At 40.7% G+C, this 22746-nt stretch overlaps 1 protein-coding gene across 3 annotated transcripts in view; it reads right to left on the minus strand.

The window, feature by feature from the left end:
• The window catches only part of PTPRN2 (protein tyrosine phosphatase receptor type N2), a 1612706-nt gene that overhangs the window by 18403 nt on the left and 1571557 nt on the right, over positions 1 to 22746 (minus strand). For all 3 annotated transcript variants that reach the window (XM_063921907.1, XM_063921908.1, XM_063921909.1), the window contains 2 exons: positions 17464 to 17517; positions 16310 to 16374 (listed from right to left, as the gene is read on the minus strand). In XM_063921907.1, coding sequence (XP_063777977.1) covers positions 16310 to 16374; positions 17464 to 17517 — 119 coding nt within the window. The remainder of the gene's footprint in view (positions 1 to 16309; positions 16375 to 17463; positions 17518 to 22746) is intronic.

A 22746-nucleotide genomic window follows, 5' to 3' on the forward strand; every position in this document is an offset into this window, starting at 1 on the left:
GATGGTGGCTGTGCTTTCTGTTTATGGTGGGACGGTGATGGTGGCTGTGCTTTCTGTTTATGGTGGGACGATGATGGTGGCTGTGCTTTCTGTTTATGGTGGGACGATGATGGTGGCTGTGCTTTCTGTTTATGGTGGTGGCTGATGGTGGCTGTGCTTTCTGTTTATGGTGGGGCGATGATGGTGGCTGTGCTTTCTGTTTATGGTGGGGCGATGATGGTGGCTGTGCTTTCTGTTTATGGGTGGGGCCTGATGGTGGCTGTGCTTTCTGTTTATGGGTGGGGGCTGATAGTGGCTGTGCTTTCTGTTTATGGTGGGATGGTGATGGTGGCTGTGCTTTCTGTTTATGGTGGAAGCTGATGGTGGCTGTGCTTTCTGTTTATGGTGGGATGGTGATGGTGGCTGTGCTTTCTGTTTATGGTGGGACGGTGATGGTGGCTGTGCTTTCTGTTTATGGTGGTGGCTGATGGTGGCTGTGCTTTCTGTTTATGGTGGGGCGATGATGGTGGCTGTGCTTTCTGTTTATGGGTGGGGCCTGATGGTGGCTGTGCTTTCTGTTTATGGTGGGACGGTGATGGTGGCTGTGCTTTCTGTTTATGGTGGGGGCTGATGGTGGCTGTGCTTTCTGTTTATGGTGGGGCGATGATGGTGGCTGTGCTTTCTGTTTATGGTGGGGGCTGATGGTGGCTGTGCTTTCTGTTTATGGTGGGGCGATGATGGTGGCTGTGCTTTCTGTTTATGGTGGGGCGATGATAGTGGCTGTGCTTTCTGTTTATGGTGGGGCGATGATGGTGGCTGTACTTTCTGTTTATGGGTGGGGCCTGATGGTGGCTGTGCTTTCTGTTTATGGTGGGACGGTGATGGTGGCTGTGCTTTCTGTTTATGGTGGGACGGTGATGGTGGCTGTGCTTTCTGTTTATGGGTGGGGGCTGATAGTGGCTGTGCTTTCTGTTTATGGTGGGGCGATGATGGTGGCTGTGCTTTCTGTTTATGGGTGGGGGCTGATAGTGGCTGTGCTTTCTGTTTATGGTGGGATGGTGATGGTGGCTGTGCTTTCTGTTTATGGTGGTGGCTGATGGTGGCTGTGCTTTCTGTTTATGGTGGGATGGTGATGGTGGCTGTGCTTTCTGTTTATGGTGGGACGGTGATGGTGGCTGTGCTTTCTGTTTATGGTGAGACGGTGATGGTGGCTGTGCTTTCTGTTTATGGGTGGGGGCTGATAGTGGCTGTGCTTTCTGTTCATGGTGGGGCGATGATGGTGGCTGTGCTTTCTGTTTATGGTGGGACGGTGATGGTGGCTGTGCTTTCTGTTTATGGGTGGGGGCTGATAGTGGCTGTGCTTTCTGTTTATGGTGGGATGGTGATGGTGGCTGTGCTTTCTGTTTATGGTGGGATGGTGATGGTGGCTGTGCTTTCTGTTTATGGTGGAAGCTGATGGTGGCTGTGCTTTCTGTTTATGGTGGGACGGTGATGGTGGCTGTGCTTTCTGTTTTTGGTGGGGCGATGATGGTGGCTGTGCTTTCTGTTTATGGTGGGACGGTGATGGTGGCTGTGCTTTCTGTTTATGGTGGGGCGATGATGGTGGCTGTGCTTTCTGTTTATGGGTGGGGGCTGATAGTGGCTGTGCTTTCTGTTTATGGTGGGACGGTGATGGTGGCTGTGCTTTCTGTTTATGGTGGGGCGATGATGGTGGCTGTGCTTTCTGTTTATGGGTGGGGGCTGATGGTGGCTGTGCTTTCTGTTTATGGTGGGGCGATGATGGTGGCTGTGCTTTCTGTTTATGGGTGGGGGCTGATGGTGGCTGTGCTTTCTGTTTATGGTGGGACGGTGATGGTGGCTGTGCTTTCTGTTTATGGTGGGACGGTGATGGTGGCTGTGCTTTCTGTTTATGGTGGGACGGTGATGGTGGCTGTGCTTTCTGTTTATGGTGGGGCGATGATGGTGGCTGTGCTTTCTGTTTATGGGTGGGGGCTGATGGTGGCTGTGCTTTCTGTTTATGGTGGGGCGATGATGGTGGCTGTGCTTTCTGTTTATGGTGGGACGGTGATGGTGGCTGTGCTTTCTGATAACGGGTGGGATGGGGGGATGCATATATATGTTGTAGGCTTATTCTGGTTAGACTTTTTATCATTGGTTCTGTAACAAAATATCTGGAAAGCGCCCTTTCAAAATCTTGCGTTTGCCACTGGCAGCATGATTTACACCAATGGTTTACTATACAGAAATTGCTGTCCTAGAGCTTGTGCTATACTATTCAGATTGTCATAATATCCCTTTTACAGAGCAATACCTATACTCTCTCTTCGGATTGGGTATGTGTGACCAGTGGTCACAATACAGACGCCGGGAATCCCGGCTGTTAGATGGGCGGCGGGGGCGAGCGCAACAAAGCCCCTTGCGGGCTATGTGCGCCCTCCATGCAGCAGGCTTGGTGGCTCGCTGCACTCGCAACAGGTTCTATTCTCACTCTATGGGTGTCGTGGACACCCACGAGTGGGAACGGTCTATGTCGGTTGGCATGCCGACCGGCGGTATAATCCGGGGCCGGGATCTCGGCGTCGGTATTGTCACATAACCATATCCCCTCTCTTCATGCTAATAATTTAATGACTATCCTCTGTAAATATTTGCAGAATACTGCTGTGTGTCACTTATACTTTGAGAAATGCATACTAATTAACTTTAAGAACATCTTATATTTACAAGCCAAAGATTACAGTACACCAACATGCAAGTTATTTGGATCTCTTACAAATAGCCACAAATCTTTAGGAAACATCATTCCTAGTGAGAACTTATGCTGGACTGCCATGATTTTATTTGTGAACACTTCTGAGATGCCTACTAATAAACCCATTATTAATACTATTTACAATTTTTGTACCTCTCAGATTCCACTGATTTCTATTTAACAATTATTTTCATATTTTGTGTACAGTACCAGATACATATAACAAAAATATGAATTACCGTTCTATAAATTTTTATTTAAACACTCACACAGACATGGGTCTTAAAACCAATTAAAAAATAAGATCAGGTCCCAGATTCAGAAACATGATCAATTCCCAGGTTACATTTGTCAAGATCCTCTGATCTATATCCTCATCTCTGTCCTTACTGATTTGATTCTAGAGGTATTAAAATGGCTTTGAACTACTTGAACTAAATCATAATTCCCCAGCATCAAAACTGGTTTTTTTTTTTTTTGGTACATTAGGCAAAATCAATTATATTGATGTGCAGAGAATGTTTCACATTCATACAGTACATTTATTAACAAAACATCATTTATTTGTCATGTGAATAAAGGACCTTACTCACTGGTGTACATTAAAAAAAAAAAAAAAGATTTTTATCATCATGAATATAGTTATGAAGGTGGAACCTATTGGTTCCAATGAACCCATATCCACTTGTGCTTGCGGTTAGTAGTAGCACTGTAGCAATGTGGCAAAATCTTTTTGATACTACATGCACCCCTTGTTTTTGGTCTCTGCAAGTGAAAGCAAGGGGATCACAGGCATTTCCTCCATTAATCCTATTATTATTATTATTATTATTAATAATAATAATAGTAGTAAATTAGATTTATGGTAAGAACTTACCGTTGTTAAATCTCTTTCTGCGGGGTACACTGGGCTCCACAAGGATTAACATTGGGGTGTAGAGTAGGATCTTGATCCGAGGCACCAACAGGCTCAAAGCTTTGACCTTCTTCCCAAGATGCATAGCGCCGTCTCCTCTATAACCCCACCTCCGTGCACAGGAGCTCAGTTTTGTCAACCAGCCCAATGCAGTAGCAGGTACCAGAGACGACAATCGTTAGTAGCCACATACACCACACACTCCCCACAGGAGAGGGTGTCAGCGGCTAATGCCATACCAACCCAAAGAAGCAAATGCGTCAGGGCAGGTGCCTTGTGGAGCCCAGTGTACCTCGCAGAAAGAAATTTAACAACGGTAAGTTCTTACCATAAATCTCGTTTTCTGCTGCGGGGTACACTGGGCCCCACAAGGATTAACATCGGGGATGTCCTAAAGCAGTACCTTATGGGAGGGGACGCACTGTAGCGGGCACAAGAACCCAGCGTCCAAAGGAAGCATCCTGGGAAGCCGAAGTTTCGAAGGCATAGAACCTTATGAACATGTTTACTGAGGACCACGGCGGGCCACCCAAGAAGGTCCGACAGACCGAGGAGAATGGGCGTTAATGGTAGCAGGAGCTGGAAGGCCAGCCTGTACATAAGCATGTGCAATCACCATTCTAATCCATCTGGCCACGGTCTTCTTGTTAGCAGGCCAGTCACGTTTGTACCAAACAGTACAAAAAGAGAATCAGATTTCCGAATGGAGGAGGTTCTCTTCACTTAGATACGAAGAGAACGTACCACAACCAAAGACCGCTCTTTAGATGACACCTCAGGAGAATTAAAGGCCGGGACCACAATCTCCTGATTAAGGTGGAAGGAAGATACCACCTTGCGTAAATAACCCGGACGCGTTCTAAGAACCACCCGGACACGGTGAAAAATCAGATAGGGGGACTTACAGGATAAGGCACCCAAGTCCAAGACCCTTCTAGCTGAAGCAATAGCCAGCAAAAACAAAACCTTAAAGGAAAGCCACTTAAGGTCAACAGACGCAAGAGGTTCAAACGGAGACTCTTGCAAGACCGACAGATCCCATGGGGCAACAGGTGGTACATAAGAAGGCTGAATCCGCAACACACCCTGCGTGAAGGTATGAACATCAGATAGGGCAGCAATCTTTCTCTAAAACCAAACCGACAAGGCATATGCTCCTGAGGAAGCTGGCAGCCATTAGACCAGCGAAACGCGTTGAGCTAAGGACACGGACCATCAGCTCTGGATCCACCTGGCATCTCCGGTAACAATTGGACCCTTGCCCTCATTGGACACCATCTGCCCATTGGAACCTGAAATTACTCCCCTGCTGCCAACTGGATTCTCACCTGCTAAATTGAGATCCTAGGGACAACATCCATAAGGACTGGGTAACTACTATTATCTCAAGTGAACCAAGAAATTATGAGGAGGGAGTCCTAACCGGAGACTGTGTAGTTTTAATATTTACCAGGAGTGGGATCCAATTGGTCCTAATTGACATCTTTTTAAAATCATCTGTTTATGATCTAAGAACAGATAGTGTGATTACATCTGATCTATTCATTTAACCAATCCTGTATGTTTATTAAAATCTTGTGATTCTTTTTAAAATACCGTCCCTTATTAGTATCACAGCCGGCGCCAGTACACATATTTCTTTGCCACATCTGGAAGGCCCCACTTGTCCATGAGAAGTTGAAACACCTCTGGAGGGAGGCTCCACTCTCCGGCGTGTACGTCCTGACGACTGAGAAAGTCTGCTTCCCAGTTTAGGACCCCCGGAATGAACACTGCGGATATGGCCAGCAGATGGCGTTCTGCCCACTGAAGAATTCGTGTTACTTCCCTCATTGCCATGCGGCTCCGAGCACCACCTTGATGATTGATGTACGCCACCGTGGTGGCGTTGTCCGAATGTACTTGGACAGGTCTGTTCTGTATCAAATGTTGGGCCAGGTTCAGTGCATTGAACACCACCCGCAGTTCCAGAATGTTTATCGGGAGTAGAGACTCCTCCTCGGTCCACCGACCCTGAAGGGAGTGTAGTTCCAATACCACGCCCCAACCTCTCAGACTGGCATCTGCGTCAGCAAGACCCAGTTGGATATCCAGAGAGGACGGCTCCTGCTCAATCGATGGTCCTGAAGCCACCAGCTCAGTGACAGGCGGTCCTCCGGAGACAAGGAGATCAGGTGAGATCTGATCCGGTGAGGCAGGTCGTCCCACTTGGTCAGAATTAACTTCTGCAGAGGGCAAGAATGGAATTGAGCATACTCCACCATGTCGAAAGCCGACACCATGAGACCTAGCACTTGCATTGCCGAATGTATCGACACTTGTGGATGAGATAGGAAGCATCAAATCCTGTCCTTAAGCTTCAGGACTTTCTCCTGAGACAAGTACAACCGCTGGTTGTGAGTGTCCAATAACGCTCCCAGGTGCACCATGCTCCGAGGAGGATCCAGGGAAGATTTCTTCCACTTGAGTAGCCATCCGTGGGCTTTCATGAACTGGACAGTCAGATCTAGATGACACAGGAGAAGTTCTGGGGAATTTGCCAGGATCAGCAAATCGCCCAGGTACGGTAGGATCCTGACCCCTTGACAGCCTTCATTACCGCCATGACTTTGGTGAAAACTCGCGGAGCCGTCGTCAAACCAAAAGGTAACGCCCAAAATTGGTAATGAAGGTTGGCCACCGCAAACCTCAGGTACTGCTTATGAGACACTGCAATAGGTAGGCATCCTGTATGCTGCGGGCTATAATAAAAATGGGTTTTTATAGAGAGAAAACCCACCTGTGCCCGGTGTCCCAATGGCTAGTGGAGCGGCTGCCCTTTGCAGTGTCCACGCCAGTGCGCGCGGCCCGCCTCCCACGGCCGCGCCGGATCACGATAACAGCTGGCCAAAGAGACCCCTTACCTCCCCTTGTACCTGCGGCCACGCGATCCCGGAGGATCAAGACTGACTGACCAAGAAAGACACCGGAGCCTCCGCTGTAGTTACCCGGCGCGGGAGTATACAGCACCGCTGGGGGAGTGATGGAGCTGCAGCAGAGGATGTCTGACTGACATTCATTAAAGCTGCAGCCCTTGAAGTCTTCAAATTTCTTCTTTTCTTCTGAAATTAGCTTATAATATGGGCTGCAGGAGCAGCTCTCCTGTTGATTGCCTGCTTACTGCATGGCACCAACTTACAAACTGAGCTCCTGTGCACGGAGGCGGGGTGATATAGGAGGCGGCGCTATGCATCTTGGGAAGAAGGTCAAAGCTTTGAGCCTGTTGGTGCCTCAGATCAAGATCCTACTCTAAACCCCGATGTTAATCCTTGTGGAGCCCAGTGTATCCCGCAGCAGAAATAATAAAAATTTATTTGACCCACTTCAGTCAGGCTTCCGTACACAACACTCCACAGAGACATCACTGACTAAAGTAGTGAATGATCTAGTCACTACGAAGTCCAAAGGCGATTACTCTCTTCTCATACAAACACAGCAATCCCTAGGTCTTCAAGACACTGGGGGTCATTCCGAGTTGATAGCACGGTAGCAGTTTTTTGCAGCCGTGCGATCAGAAAGTCGCCGCCTATGGGGGAGTATATTTTAGCATAGCAAGTGTACTATCACTTGTGCAGGGGAGCTGTGCAAAAAGTTTTTGTGCAGTTTCTGAGTAGCTCTGAACTTACTCAGCCACTGCGATCACTTCCGCCTGTCAGGTCCCGGAATTGATGTCAGACACCCGCCCTTCAAACGCCTGGACATGCCTGCATTTTCAACGGCACACCCAGAAAACTGCCAGCTGCCCCCTAGAAACGCCTTCTTGCTGTCAATCACCTTGCGATCGCTTTCTTCGTAAGGTCCTATGATGCCCAGGGTCGCGGTGCATGCGCAGTTCAGACCTGATAGCACCGCTGCGAAAAACTGCAGCATGTGATCGGGTTGCGATGACACCCACAGTCCTCTCTCTGTTCCTATCCTACCTATCTAATCGCTCCTTCAGTGTTCGCTTCTCTGAATCCACCTCCTCTTCGCTACCTCTCTCATTTGGAGTACCACAAGGTTCGGTCTTAGGTCCTCTGCTTTTCTCAATCTATACCTCCTCTCTTGGCAAACTAATCAGCTTTTTTGGATTTCAGTATCATCTGAATGCAGATGATACTAAAATCTATCTCTCCTCCCCAGATTTGTCACCATCTGTATTGGTCCGTATCACTGAATGCCTTTCTGGTGTTTCATCTTGGATGTCATCCCGCCACCTCAAACTTAATATTTCCAAAACAGAGCTACTTATATTTCCACCGGCCAATAGTAATTACCAACCTGATATCTCTATCACTGTTGAGAACTCAACAATCAATCCTACCCCACAAGCCTGCAGCCTAGGTGTCATACTTGCCTCAGAACTGTCCTTTGTTCCCCACATTCAATTTGTCTTAAAATCATGTTACATGCATCTAAAAAACATATCCAAAATATGCCCATACCTTACACAAGACACTGCAAAAACTCTAATCCATACACTCATTATCTCCCACATTGATTATTGCAATAGTCTTCTAACTGGTCTTACCAAAAAGAGACTCTCACCACTATAATCCATTCTGAATGCAGCTGCGATGCTAATCTTCCTCGCTAGACGTTCATCGGCTGCAGAACCACTCTGTCAGTCCCTCCATTAGTAACCTGTATTCTACGTTATTCAATATAAAATACTTTTATTCACACACAAGGCCATTATCCAAACTACACCAATATACATCTCTTCGCTTTTCTCAAAATATCTCCCAACTCGATCTCTCTGCTCTTCACAAGGTTTACGTCTCCCATTCACACTCATTACTTGCCCCCATGCTCGATTGCAGGACTTTCATCAGGCTGCACCCACTCTGTGGAATGCCCTACCACGCACAATAAGACTATCCAGACCTTCAAGAGTTCCCTGAAAACTCACCTCTTCAGGCTAACTTATCACATTCCAGAACCGCTCACTCAACCTTCATAAGCTTTCCTATCCGATTATGGGGGTCATTCCGAGTTGTTCACTCACTGCCGTTTTTATCATAACTGCGATCAGTTCTGCGCATGCGTATGGGCCGCAGGGCGCACGCGCTAGGTACTTTTACACAAAACTATGCAATTTTACGCAGGGCCAAGCGACGCTTTTCAGTCGCTCTGCTGATCGGTGAGTGATTGACAGGAAAGGGGTGTTTCTGGGCGGAAACTGAGCGTTTTCCGGGAGTGTGCTAATAGACGCAGGCGTGTCAGGTAAAAATGCAGGCATGCCTGGGGAAACGGGGGAGTGGCTGGCCGAACGCAGGGTGTGTATGTGACATCAAACCAGGAACCAAACAGTCTGCAGTGATCGCAATCTAGGAGTAGGTCTGGAGCTACTCAGAAACTGCAGGGAAATATTTAATAGCAGAACTGCTAACCTTTCGTTAGCAATTCTGCTAAGCTAAGATACACTCCCAGAGGGCGGCGGCCTAGCGTGTGCATTGCTGCTAAAAGCAGCTAGCGAGCGAACAACTCGGAATGAGGGCCTATATCCCCACTCTACAGTCCGCACATATCCTCCACATTTTTTCTCTTTCTTCACTTTCCCTTCCTTCTGACCATGGTTCATCATTGCTGTGATGTGACATCATGCAGCCCACCTAGAACCTTTGCAATCCAGTGGACAAATTTGCAATAGATAGTGCCTATCCTTGTGTATCAATGCCTATTTTCTTATAGATTGTAAGCTTGCTAGCAGGGCCTTCCTACCTCTATGACTGTTTATTATTAACGAGTTTTGCTGCTCTATATAAGAAACTGTTAATAAATAAATAAATGAATAATAATAATAATAATAATAAAAAAATAAACTAACTTTATACGGCACTAAAAGTGGTCTGCAGCACCATAGAGAGGACAAAACAATTAGACAGTACAGGGTAAAACAGGCAAGTAACAAACAGCACAGCAGCTCTCAATACAACCACTTGTGCAGGGAGTGCAATGGTAATCTGAAACCTGTATCTATTAGCATGGTCTAGGCCACCTGAAGAAACCAAAACAACAAAAGAGTGGAGTCCGGGGCAGAGAGCCTAAGGTGGAGATGTAGAGAGTAGCTGGTATGTAAGAGAAGAAGGTACTGTAATAAGAAGAGGAGGGAGGAGGGCCCTGCTCATAGAGCTTACAGTCTAAAGAGAAGGGATGACTAACGCAAGATAGAAGGAATAAGCCAGTGTGTGTGTGTGTGTGTGTGGTGGGGGGGGGGGGTAGGGTGGCTAAGAGCAGGAATGAGAGAACTGAAGGGTGTAATAAGGTGAGGTAGACTATGTGGTGGTGACATGGTTAAGTGGTGGACAGATAAGCTTTTATGAAGAGACGGGTTTTCAGCACCCACTTGAAGAACAAATTCAGCCAACGGTGACAATGGGATTGTATGTGGAATCCATTTGACATGTGGTGTCACTGGACTTTTCCTAATACCTGTGAGTAGCAGTAGCTGTATTTGTCAGGATAAGTGTAGGTGGATCTCTGCTTAGCACAGGTAGCTCTGTCGGATTGCTGCAGCTTCCTCCTCATCGATCCTATAATCTTGCTATGCTCAGCTATGGATTGTATAGTAAAGACAGCTATTGAGGACTTTGAAATTATACTCAAAATGGTAGAGGGTATATTAAAGAAAAACAGAATTTCTGTTGTTCATATGAAATATTTGAAATATCAATTTGTTATTATATCAAATTCCACGTTATTCTACATTGCACATTCCAGGATAGTCAGCTGTCATGAGGATATCTGTATACTGTACATTGATCTACAATATCAAAAGACCTCTTTGACCAGACTCGGTATTCTTGACATTTTCGTGGCCCTCGTTATTTCCTCTCATTTTAACTAAAAATGCATTCATGTAGTATCAATATGGTTATATAAATGTATTTGTACTTCCCAGTAATACTAATATATTAAATTATTTAAGAGATTAAAGTTTATTGGAAATATTTATTAGTATGGAGTAGTTAGAGGCAGTTTAAGAGAGGAAGGGGCAGTGTGCAGGCTCTGATCGGGCTCCCTCCTCTCCATTGGTGCAGCAGACTCTGGCATTGTGCCAGAGTCTACTGCGCATGTGCAGGTCTCCAGGAACATGGCGCCTGCACCTTTATCAAGGGGACAACTCTATTGCGCATGTGCAAATTAGCGGGAAAATGGTTGCGGCTGCCATTTCCCTGGTGATTTCTGCAGCTCTGCAGCCAGCGCTGGGCCTACGGAGTGGTAAATATAATTATATGGGTACAGGGTTTGCACTGTGTGGGCCCCCCTGGACCCAGAGGCCCTTGTGCACTGCACACTTTGCACCCATTATAGATACTCCAGTATGAGTAATGATACACCTTGTGTAAAACACGACAAGCTAAATGTTGTGTTTCAGGTTATAGGATTATACAATGCCCTAAGCACATCGGTACAATAGAAGTTAGTGGCACATTGAATCCATTTTTTAAAAGTCTTATAAATACTAACCTGAATTTATTTTGCATATTAAATGAAACAGGAAGGGCTTAAATATAAAAGGATATTTAAAAATGGTGAATGGAAGGAGGTGGCTTTTTGCTGTAACCCAACGTGCATCGCCAGCGGGTTACAAAGCACCCTCCAATCACTGACTAGTAAATACAAAGAGTTAGAGGTCAAAACCAATAGCAATGCATGTTGATATGTTGTTGTTTTAAACCGATGCACAAAATGAGACCGTAAATTTAGCCCTTCATTATCAGTCAATAAAAAACTGCAGCAACAGCCACATATCAGTAGCTGAATCCTGTATGAAGCTACGAAACACACTCCTAAATATAAAATACATTTTACTTTTTTTGTGAATTTGAATAATTAATTGTGTAAATGCAATGTAATGTTATTTACTTAAGGTCAGTAATTAGAATTACAAAACAGAGATACTGTAACAAAATGAATTAATGAAATAAAAAAAATTATGCACTTAAAACAGTATTCTCTTAAATTTTAAGAAATGCACCCACTAGAATAAAATCCCCCCAAAAAGGCGCTAAAAAACTAAAGATAGCAACTACAATAAAATAAATTTTTATTCTAAACAAAGCTCTTATTCAAATAATTGAAATACACTATTCGTACATAACTTTTTAAATATATTCTCATGACCAAAAAGCTAATTGTATGCAAGGTTTTATATTTACTGATGAAGTGGAATAGTTTAAGATATACAGTAGCACAATGAAACCTGTTTCAAAACACAAAAGATAAGGTCATCCTAAAGATTTTCTACTTTCCCACAATACAAAGCTATGTTTTTCTCAGTATTACTTTGATTTTAAAACACATTATTGTCCGCTTTTCAATATACTAAGCAGCAGAACAAGAACGCAAATCATTCTACTTTTTTTTTTTCCTCAAACTCCCTTTTAAAGACTGGAGACCTTAATCCTTAAAGGCCTTTAAAAAAAAAAAAAAAAAGAAATACTCATACATGCAAGTCCTGCAGCTGGGCCCAGATTGAAAATGCACTTACATTTTATGTGTACAACTGAAGGACTCTGAAGTTAGAGCTTGCACTCAATATAAAAGCTTTGGAAATGGCATTCTTTGGTACTTGTACAATTCATTCTTTAAGAAAAGGAAATGGAAAGAAAGATTTCATGTCCAAGGCTTCAAGGCCTTTGATCATTTTGATGAACACTAGATTCTGAACCTGGGCCTCAAACTTCTCAGGCCAGACAAAGAAGACATAGGCCTCACAGTCTGGGCCTAGATTTCTGTCAGAACAAAACCTCTGGCTTCCTCACAGTGTGACAGCCTGGGAAAGGCCCACCTCAGCAGGGTTGAAATGCCCGCGTTGCCCTTTGATCTTTCAGTTAAACTACAGCCTAAGCAACAGGTCAGCGGATTTCAAATTGCACACCCCATTGGCAGAGGGGAGCAGGTCAAACACAAAATGGCGGTCACCAATCTAAGAAAGCTCTGTGGCTCCATTCTTTGGCCAGTTTCACATGACTTGTCTTCTATTGTGCAAGACTAAGCACACACTTAAAATGGAATTTGACATTACATGCTAGAATGGAGTCAATAAATGACATTCTTTAGTCTTCATGCAATAAAGTCAACCTAAGTGACTGAAAGACGGCAGCAGGAAAAAAATCCTTCTCATTTACTTTTGTATTGATATAAATAGTATATATTGTAAATCTTGCATTTTTTTTCTACCACATCGTGTTACAATGGGGCTGAAACTAATTTGACTAATGTTTAAAAGATGTTGCAATACTTTTTGTTACAGCTAATTTGGACTGTTACAGTCAAGACATTTATTCCCTTCTAACAGGCAAGTATATGCCTTCATCTAATGTTTCTGTGCCTTCTAATGGGTACAGCTAATCGAAATGACAGAAAACAATTAAATGGTTTAGGATTCTTGAAAACCATACAGAAATAAATCAAAAACATAATAATAATTTTAATAAAAGAGAGCATCCTAAAAGTGTACTAAAACTAATGACTTCATGTAACAAATTCCTTTTTCCCTATAGATTGTAAGCCTGCAAGTGATGCCCTCTTACCTATCTGTCTGTTATTACCCAGTCTTGTTTCATTACTGTTTTGTTCCCAATTGTAAAGTACAAAACAATGTGCTGGCACTATATAAGTAAATGTTAATAAATAAATAATTGCTTAAACCTCTGTGTTTATCTTGGACTAAAGTAGTTGTCCAGTTTTAGATAAAACCTCCATGTAGTGAATGAGAAGATGGGGTAGGAGGGGGTGGGGGGGTTGCACTCTGAATTCCATAGTCGGCTTGCGATGTAGCTCTTGGCGCTAAAGACACCCATTAACAATTCCCAATAGTGCTCTATATTAGCTCCTCTATTGTAGCGTTATGGATGGTTTGCATATATTGCTCTATGTAATACTTTGCGGCTCTTAGGTTCACATAAGAGTATTGGGAATTTATCCATAAATGGTAAAAACCTTTCAAATTGTCACTCAACCACTAATAGTATGTGGGATCAGGAAATAACCACTGTTGTTTGTTTTAATATTATTAAATATTCTTAAATTAAATATTTTAAATGAGCAATAACTTGCATATTATGGTAATTCAATGAGGTGGTTGATTACAAGGGCTATAGGTAGGCCGTACTCAGGGTGGAGCTCTAGGGCAGCGTTTGCAGCATCTTTACAGATAAATCGCTCTTGTGTGACCAGATAAGAGCTTCTCACTTCACTTAATGTGTCACACAAGAGTAACTCTGCTGTGCTGCTGAATGCTGCATTTTCCTAGCTGTTCAATTACTGCAATGTGACACCGCCCTTAGATAAGACTTAGCTCAAAGGCATCCAAGTTGCTCATCTTCAAAATGCAAATGGCAGTGCAATACCAACCCGCATTAGCACATCTGGATTTGTGTGAATGCTAGAAAGTCCCTGGCCTAAGGTGGAACAACTGCAAGGGCCATTTCTTTAATCATATTACCTCATTTTGCCTATCAGCAATCAATTAGCATATTTAATTATAATTTTTCATTTCTGTTCTATTGATGAAATCTGTGAAAATGGAGTGAGTGGAAAAGCAATAGAATGCTGAAGAGCATCTTGTTAATCTATTGGTGACTGAATATTCAAACTATTTGCTAGACATGGGATGGTCCATGTAGAACAAAGGCACAGAAGAGGTCAGTACATCAGCCACTATCACAGCCTCCCATTTCAGGCTCTTCTCAGGGACAGGACCTGCAGGCACCATAGAGCAAAGGGGATAATTCTGAGTTGAACGCAGCAGCAAGTTTGTTAGCAGTTGGGCAAAACCATGTTCACTGCAGGGGGGGGGGGGGGGCAGATATAACATTTGCAGAGAGAGTTAGATTTGGGTGGGTTATTTAGTTTCTGTGCAGGGTAAATACTGGCTGCTTTATTTTTATACTGCAATTTAGATTTCAGTTTGAATACACCCCACCCAAATCTAACTCTGTCTGCACATGTTATATCTGTCCCCCCTGCAGTGCACATGGTTTTGCCCAACTGCTAACAAATTTGCTGCTGCGATCAACTCAGAATTAGGCCCAGAGTCGGTAGGAAAATGAGCACAAATTGCTCAACAATGTAGCAGATGTAAAAACTGTGTATTTCTGCACATAAGCAGAGCTGTGCCTGGATCTGCCTGGGCAGCATACAGTATAAACCTGGTTTACTACAAGTCTTCATCTTCATCAAGTATTTGCCCCTGCCCTGTAGCAGATGTACAAATTATGCCTCCAAGCTGTGTGCTGGGCTGCATGAGTCTGCGGGGCTGCTGCGGCTGAGCTATGGCAGCCCTCCTCTGCCTGCAAGAGGAAGGGGGGGGGGATAGGATCACAGTGATGTAGCCCCCCATGGATCTGCTCATGGTACATAAGTACATTTTTAAAAGAGGGTATGGCTACACCCCCTGCATTACCCGGGCCCAGCCTCCATCTCTACGCCCCTGGCCGGCATTTGTGTCATGGTCTTAATGTACTCAGCCTACATCAGAATGCCACCTACCTCCCACAGTATGTCTGACCTTCGCAGAAACAAGTGGGCATAAGTGGCAGAATCATCCAAATCTGTATAGGCCTATACATTGGAATTGTTTTCTTGTAACGCAATTTTACACAATTTATGTTATGCAGACCTTGCGCGTCATTTGTTCTCCACACTCCCAACATTCATCTTTGTATGTCATTCTGTATCACTGTTTTACACAGAGAAAGCTTCCCACTTTGAACAAATCATTTAAAAAAAAGAAAAAGAAATATAGATGAATAAATCTACAAATGAAGACAATTGTTATGTTTTAGGCCATTTTTTATGACATTTTTGACCCATGAGTGCTTATGTGGCAAGATTAGTGCAAATTAATTAGACATTTTATTTATTTGTTAACATTTATTTACATACAGTATACAGCAGCACTAGAATATTCTGTTGCGCTTTGGAATTGGGAACAGTGATAAAGCAAGACTGGGTAATAACAGACAAAGGAAGAGGTAAGTGGACCCTGGTTCCATGTCTAAATTGCAGTCGATGAATTAAGGCAAATTACTGCTTTCCAGTAAAGATTACCATAGTGTGCAGTTTGTTTTGTCCTTAGACAATTTTCAACAAAGTTACAGCCAACCAAACTGGAAAATATACTTTTCTTTTGAAAATTTCACCCACATCTAAATGTTGACAAGATGTATTGTAAGAATGGGGATATATGTAACTTCGGACGATATCTATCTATCTATCTATCTATCTATCTATCTATCTATCTATCTATCTATCTATCTATCTATCTATCTATCTATCTACTGTGTGTGTGTATATATATATATGTATATATATATATATATAACATGTACATTTTTTTAAATGTCCTCCTGTGAATCTAAAATAACTCATATGGGTGATACTTTTGTAATACCAGTACTACAAGGGCCTGCACTGGAACGATTTAAGTCCTTAAAATAATTCACTTTGTTATCCTCCAATGACTAGGTATGCATTGAGCTGTATCCTCATGAGTACTGTGCACCAAATATCGAAAAATAAATCCAGTATAAAACCTGCAGTCTATGGCTCTCCGCTGAAGGCAGCTCCCTGTTGCCATAGGAACAACATACATATAGAAGAAAGGAGGTGGTGGGTATTTTGAAGCTTACCTTTAGCCATTTTATTGAGTACCATGTCAATCAGGATATAGGTTCCACTTCTCCCCGCACCATCACTGTGAATAATAGGAAAATTCTGTTAGCATTCTGCCGGTGAAAGGAAAAAAGTCAAAGGGGTGTTTCTCTGCTATTAATTTTATTGTTAATGTAATATGGGTGAAGCTAAATGGAAGGAGAGTTAAAAGAGGGGGTGGGAATAGAAAGCATAAAAACACAAAAGCCTTTAATCAGCACAAGCTGTTCAACTGGGATTAACTATTGTTCCATATAGCTAGTTTCTGCAACAAAATGAAATAAAGAAAGTCATAAAAATGTAGTTTGCCCAAAGACACAAGGTTACAAAGTGGGTAAATAAACAAACTACAAAAGAAAAAGAAACAAAATACAATTCAGGTTATAAAGGCGACAATAGTGGATCTTCCGTAGGGATTAATTCCTTTCACTTGTGAATTGAGACACTGTGTACAGTGTACGAGCACCCGGGGGGATTACGGCAGACTAAGTAGAGGCAATGCTATATATTTAATGACATGCTGTTTGAGCATGAAGTAAGATTAGGGAAGAAGGCAAATTCTAAAATAAAATCGTGCTTCCACAGTTAAAAAGGTGACAGATTAATAAAAACTAATTGCAAATTTTTATGAATTTCCATTCTAAAAACTTTTTTTTTCACCATTATAATCAAGTGCTGTTTTATAAATGATAAAAAAAAAAAGATTAAAAAAATGACCATTTCCTGTTGATAAAATAACTATGAGGACAAAAGATGGGTTCTCCTACCCTAAGAGTATTGTGTTTACCAAAATGGTAGTATATCCTGGGCAGAAGAGGAGGTGCAGCTGTTTGACAAATCCTCTGAAACTTAATCTAATTGCTGTTGGGTGCACTTAATATTCCCTGCTTGTGAAACTACTATAACATACCTACTGTATAAACTGTAATAGATTTTGGATAAATATGTATGTTCTACATAATATTAGATGCAATTCAAGGCCAACCAGAGGCAGTCATCCACATCTACCCAATGATGATATATTGCAGATATATTTTGATATATAATTGCATAATTGTAGTAACCCCATTAGAAGACTGGCAGATTATCATCCTCTGTTGGGAAGACGTGCTGCTCAGTGAATAATACTTACCTGCAATGAACTATTACAGGACAGGAGCGACCCTTGTAACACTTGTTAACTTTCCTACAATAAAGAAGATAAGAACATCATCATTATAGAACAAATAAAAGATAATAATAATTACTGTGCAATCGTTAGCCACAAAAATAAAGGTCACCGCATCTACACTCAGCACATATTTTATATTCATTTCGTAACCCAATACAATGTTTATAGACTGTGGAAAACTGGCAGTTACATACTTCCTGTAGAACACACGCAATTGTTAGGTTTATTTGAGAATTGTAGTAAATATATCTTGCTACAATAATAAAATATATTAAAACTATTGTTTACAGTACAAAAAACAAGACAAGTGACACAATCTTCAGATGAAAATTGGATGAAATTTATCTCTATTTCTGTATACACAGCATCAATATGAATAAGTAGGAACTGCCTGCACAAAGACAATATTTAATCTTTATGTACTCAGGTTGCTGGGGTGATAATTTTCTAACACAATCTTCAGTCTGAAATCCAATATTAATTATAGCTACACTTGCAGATTTTACTGATTTAAGCAAACATTTTAAGCATTAAAACACTGTTTTCCAGTTTATATAAAATGCAATTAAATAATTTAAAACATAATTAACTGAAATAGATTCAGTATTTTCTGTAATACTGAAAATTGTCATTTATTTATCCCAACAGCTTGCTTCAATTCATCTTTGGATCTTTATTATTATAAAATGCGCACAAACATCTATATATATATTTAGTCTTATTAATTTTCTTGTGGTAAACCATTTAAGTGTTTGCTTTTGCTCCCCCTTCAACAAATAAGTTCTCATGTGTGCTATACTACTTTATAACTAAACATAAAATAATATGTTTTTCATTTATTAAAAATACATTTGCATTTTTTTAAATATCTGATTTTTTATTCTTTAAGTTATTTTGATATTTTATACATTTGTGTTCCTTATTCAGTATATGTTCTTTTCTTTTCTTACTAAGTAAGGCATCAAATAAAATCTTTCATTAAAAGATAATCATTTTATTTGACCAGCTGAATCTTTCCGTCAGTGAGCAATATTGTGGAGAAAAGAATGCATCAATAGATTTGTAGTTATCTCACACAAATCACTTCTGTATTTTGTGTGTATGTGAGCAAACCACAGACATACTAATTTATCAGTAACAAAAAAAATGGCTTGTGTCTGGTCTACTGCAGAAAACCTGGTCTATGCACAGATAAAAGAGAAGATTTGGGACACATACAACTAAATCTGCTTTATGGTCTGGAATAGAAAGAAAATAAAATGTATTTGACTGCTTACATGATTAATATGACAGTGTTGGACTGCTTGTTGGTCTACTCTAGACCCACTTTGCAGTATGACAGAATTATCAAGTTTTCAATAATGAATTCTAAGAGTTATTTTACACAAAGAGACAACCCGTGAATTGTCAATTAAATAACTGTACAGGGCACACTTTGAATAACATTGTGTTGTGTCATTGCAGAACAGAATTATTGAACGGAATATCTGATTTTGTATATTGTAACAGATTTCAATTAACGTAACTCACAACTAAATAAAGTTGTTGTTTACTGTGTACTTGAATAATGGAATGTAAATTATTATACAGTATAATACATATAAAATGATTAAGCTTTCTTATATTACTAGCCACTATCACTATGGACAGATGTTACTCTGCTTTATAATTAATCAGCATCTGTACTGAAAGAAGAATAATCAACTATTATAACTGATTCTGTCAAATGGCCAAGTCTAGTATATCCTGCTGGCCACACTTATTGACAGAATTAATTTCTCTAAATTTGTAGAGAGCTGATATTTCTGCAGTCAATATGGAAACGTAAGCATTATGGTAATACAAAGATTCAAACTTTCCAGTAATGGTAGTCCATGAACTGTGTTTTCCTAATTTATCAGACTACTAAAAAGGTAAAATGATTTCTCAATCTGAGCAATTTGTAATAATTTTGACGATATGCAACTTTCTGAGCATTCTAAGTATTTTCCATGCTGTCTGATTATAAACCACTTTCTCAACATATTTTAGCAGTCTGATATAATAAACCACTTTCTCAGCATTCTGACAGTAAACTACTCCTGATAATTTTCATTATAAACCATTTTACTTCAATCTGATTATAAAACTCTATAATTGTTCTGTTTATAATCCCCATTCTCAGCATTCTGATTAAAAAACACTTTCTCAGCATTCTGATTATAAACCACTTTCTCGGCATTCTGATTATATACCATTTTATCAGCATTCTCATAATAAACCATTTTCTCATCATTTTGATTATAAACCACATTCTCAGCATTCTGCTTATGAACTACTTTCTCTGCATTCTGATTATATACTGTTTTATCAGCATTCTAATAAGAAAACATTTTCTCATCATTTTGATTCTAAACTACTTTTTTAACATTCTGATTATATACCATTTCTCAGCATTCGGATAACAAACCACATTCTTGGCATTCTGTTGATAAAACAGCTGCTGATAAAAAATATTCCTACTATTCATGCCACCCTCATGTTTGCAGTGATTGGCTTCACTGCAATCTAATTTGCCAAGTAGCCAGCAGGATATAATTGGAATAACTATAGATAGGTGAAATGATCCTTTCCAAACCATAATACAACTGTTATTTCTTGGGCCTCAAACAAAAATTTTTATTTGGGAGTGTACTGAGATAAATTTGTCTTAAACAACTTGGCTCCAATCTCCATGTTAATATATGTATCTAACACAATGATAGTTACTAATACAGTTCTGACATATAATCATTATTAAGCATGTCTTAATGCCCAAGGCAGAAGGTGTCACAGATATGGATCTACTTGAACATTTATTTTTATTAGCCTGTCAGTTTGCATAACAATAGCTGTCATATCTCAGTACTCATTGGCAGACAGTAATTTTCACACAATGGTAATAAACAATAATAATAATAAAAAAAAAGCAATCAACACTTTAATTGTGACATCGCACTGATAACCCTACCCTTCCTACAACTTGACGCACCACTAAAGCAACTTGGGCCTCAGTAGATTTGTGAGTCTGTGAATGCCATATTTAAAATAATGAGTCCCTTGTCACTAAATCTAAAGACATTTTTGTTTTTTGTTTTTAATAATAAAGTATGTCATTAGTATTACTATACTATAAGTAGCTTCACATCTGTTTAGGGGTCTGTGCATTATTCCACAAGTGGCCTCAAGAATTCAAACTTTTAGCTCTACTCTCATGGGGGGTAATTCCAAGTTGATCGCAGCAGGACATTTTTTAGCAGTTGGGCAAAACCATGTGCACTGCAGGGGTGGCAGATATAACATGTGCAGAGAGAGATAGATTTGGGTGGGTTATATTGTTTCTGTGCAGGGTAAATCCTGGCTGCTTTATTTTTACACTGCAATTTAGATTGCAGATTGAACACACCACACCCAAATCTAACTCTCTCTGCACATGTTACATCTGCCTCCCCTGCACTGCACATGGTTTTGCCCAACTGCTAAAAGATTTCCTGCTGCGATCAACTTGGAATTACCCCCATTGATCTGACAACTTAAGGCAAAAGAAACATTCACGTACATTGAAATCTTCAACTTGATAATGTAAATGAATAAAGGGAATTAAACAGGGTAAACTCGCTTATTTCTAGAATTACAATTGAAGAGGTGAGTGGATGAATGTGTTATGTAACAATTTTCTGAAATTATTATTTTTTTTTTATAGCTGAAGAAGTAGGGAACTAGGGATCATAGTAACATATTTCCAAATGTAGTGACTATAGCGGATGATTTCTGTGAATTTATAATGTGAAAATTAGTATAAGTAAAAAGAAATCTAATCATTTATCTTTACCTCTAACTACCTCAGTTTCTTCTAAACGTAACATAACACCTTCATCCACTCGCCTCTCCAATTATTACAGAAAAGCAAGAAACTAGCAATACATACAGAATTTCCATATTACTGAACTTTTAATGATGGAAGTATCCCGTTAAGCAAAATGTAAGTCTATATGTATTTCTTTTAATTAATGTATACTTGAGTCTTCTTTTTTAAAATTAGTCAAAGCAACACATAAAAGGGTTGTCCACTACTGACAGTAATTGGTTTATAGATACCCTCATGCAACCTTTACTAAACACATGTAATTATTTTTCCAGCTCTTGTCTTAGTATTTTTTTTCATTAGAACATTTACCTCATCTAGGCATAGTAGCTTAATTTCTTGGTCCTTGAGTACAACACAAAACTGCTCTGTGGTCACAATTATACACAAAGTGAGCAGAGCAGAGCTACATCATCTCCAAGGACAATGACAATTTAAGAACCAAAACCCCTGTCTGGGTGGTAAAAGGCTTTTGGTAAAAGAGCACAGAAGAAAGCAAGAAAATAAAAAAAAAAATCAGTATTTAGTAAAGCTATCAGAGGGCATACACAAACAAATGAAATTGAAGGTCAAGGAACACACATTTTAATTAACTAAGCATAGACATAGTTAAATAAGTCTTAATAGAAAACACAGACAAATTGAAGAAAATACTGAAGATAATGGTAATATGCGTTTTTATACAGTTACCACAATTACTTTTTACAGAATTATACAATCAGGTGCAATGACCTCCACATACAAAATGTACAGCATGACCCTAGGTTGATGCAATGCCAAGTGTTTAAAAAGACATAAGGGCTATTTGCGTCAGCCTTAGCAAGCTTACAACCAAGCATTTCATTGTGTCAGTGTGCGATCATTAACCACAAGCAGGCAGTTCACTGCAGTACGTTTTATTAATGTGAAGACAAACACAAGAGAGAGAAAGAGAGAGAATGATTAGTGATACAAACCAAACCCTTTGGTTGAATAAATGAAAAGAAACTCGTCATGCAAACCGTCAGCAAGCAAAGGTCAATAGTCGTTAGAGGCACAGAAATGGGACTTCCATAGTGTCCCTGCAGCAGAGAGACAGTTTCCAATGATCACTTTTGTGACTATGCAACTGGGCTCATATTACTAGCTGCAACATCACAAAAATGACACTGGCAACTGCTAATTAGCTGGCAAAATAGGAATTTAACCATTTTCAAAGTGAGCGATTGTTAGTAAATGCCAATGCGCGTACAGCAAGAGAAATAAAATAAAATGTTGATTTCTTTACATGTTATCCTATAGTGATGAAAGTGATCTTAGCTCTTAGCATGTTTGCTTTGTGCACAAAGGGAGGGAACACGTTATTAAAGTGGTCAATATTA

Source organism: Pseudophryne corroboree, chromosome 5 (assembly GCF_028390025.1).
Source record: "Pseudophryne corroboree isolate aPseCor3 chromosome 5, aPseCor3.hap2, whole genome shotgun sequence".
Lineage (NCBI taxonomy): Eukaryota > Metazoa > Chordata > Amphibia > Anura > Myobatrachidae > Pseudophryne > Pseudophryne corroboree.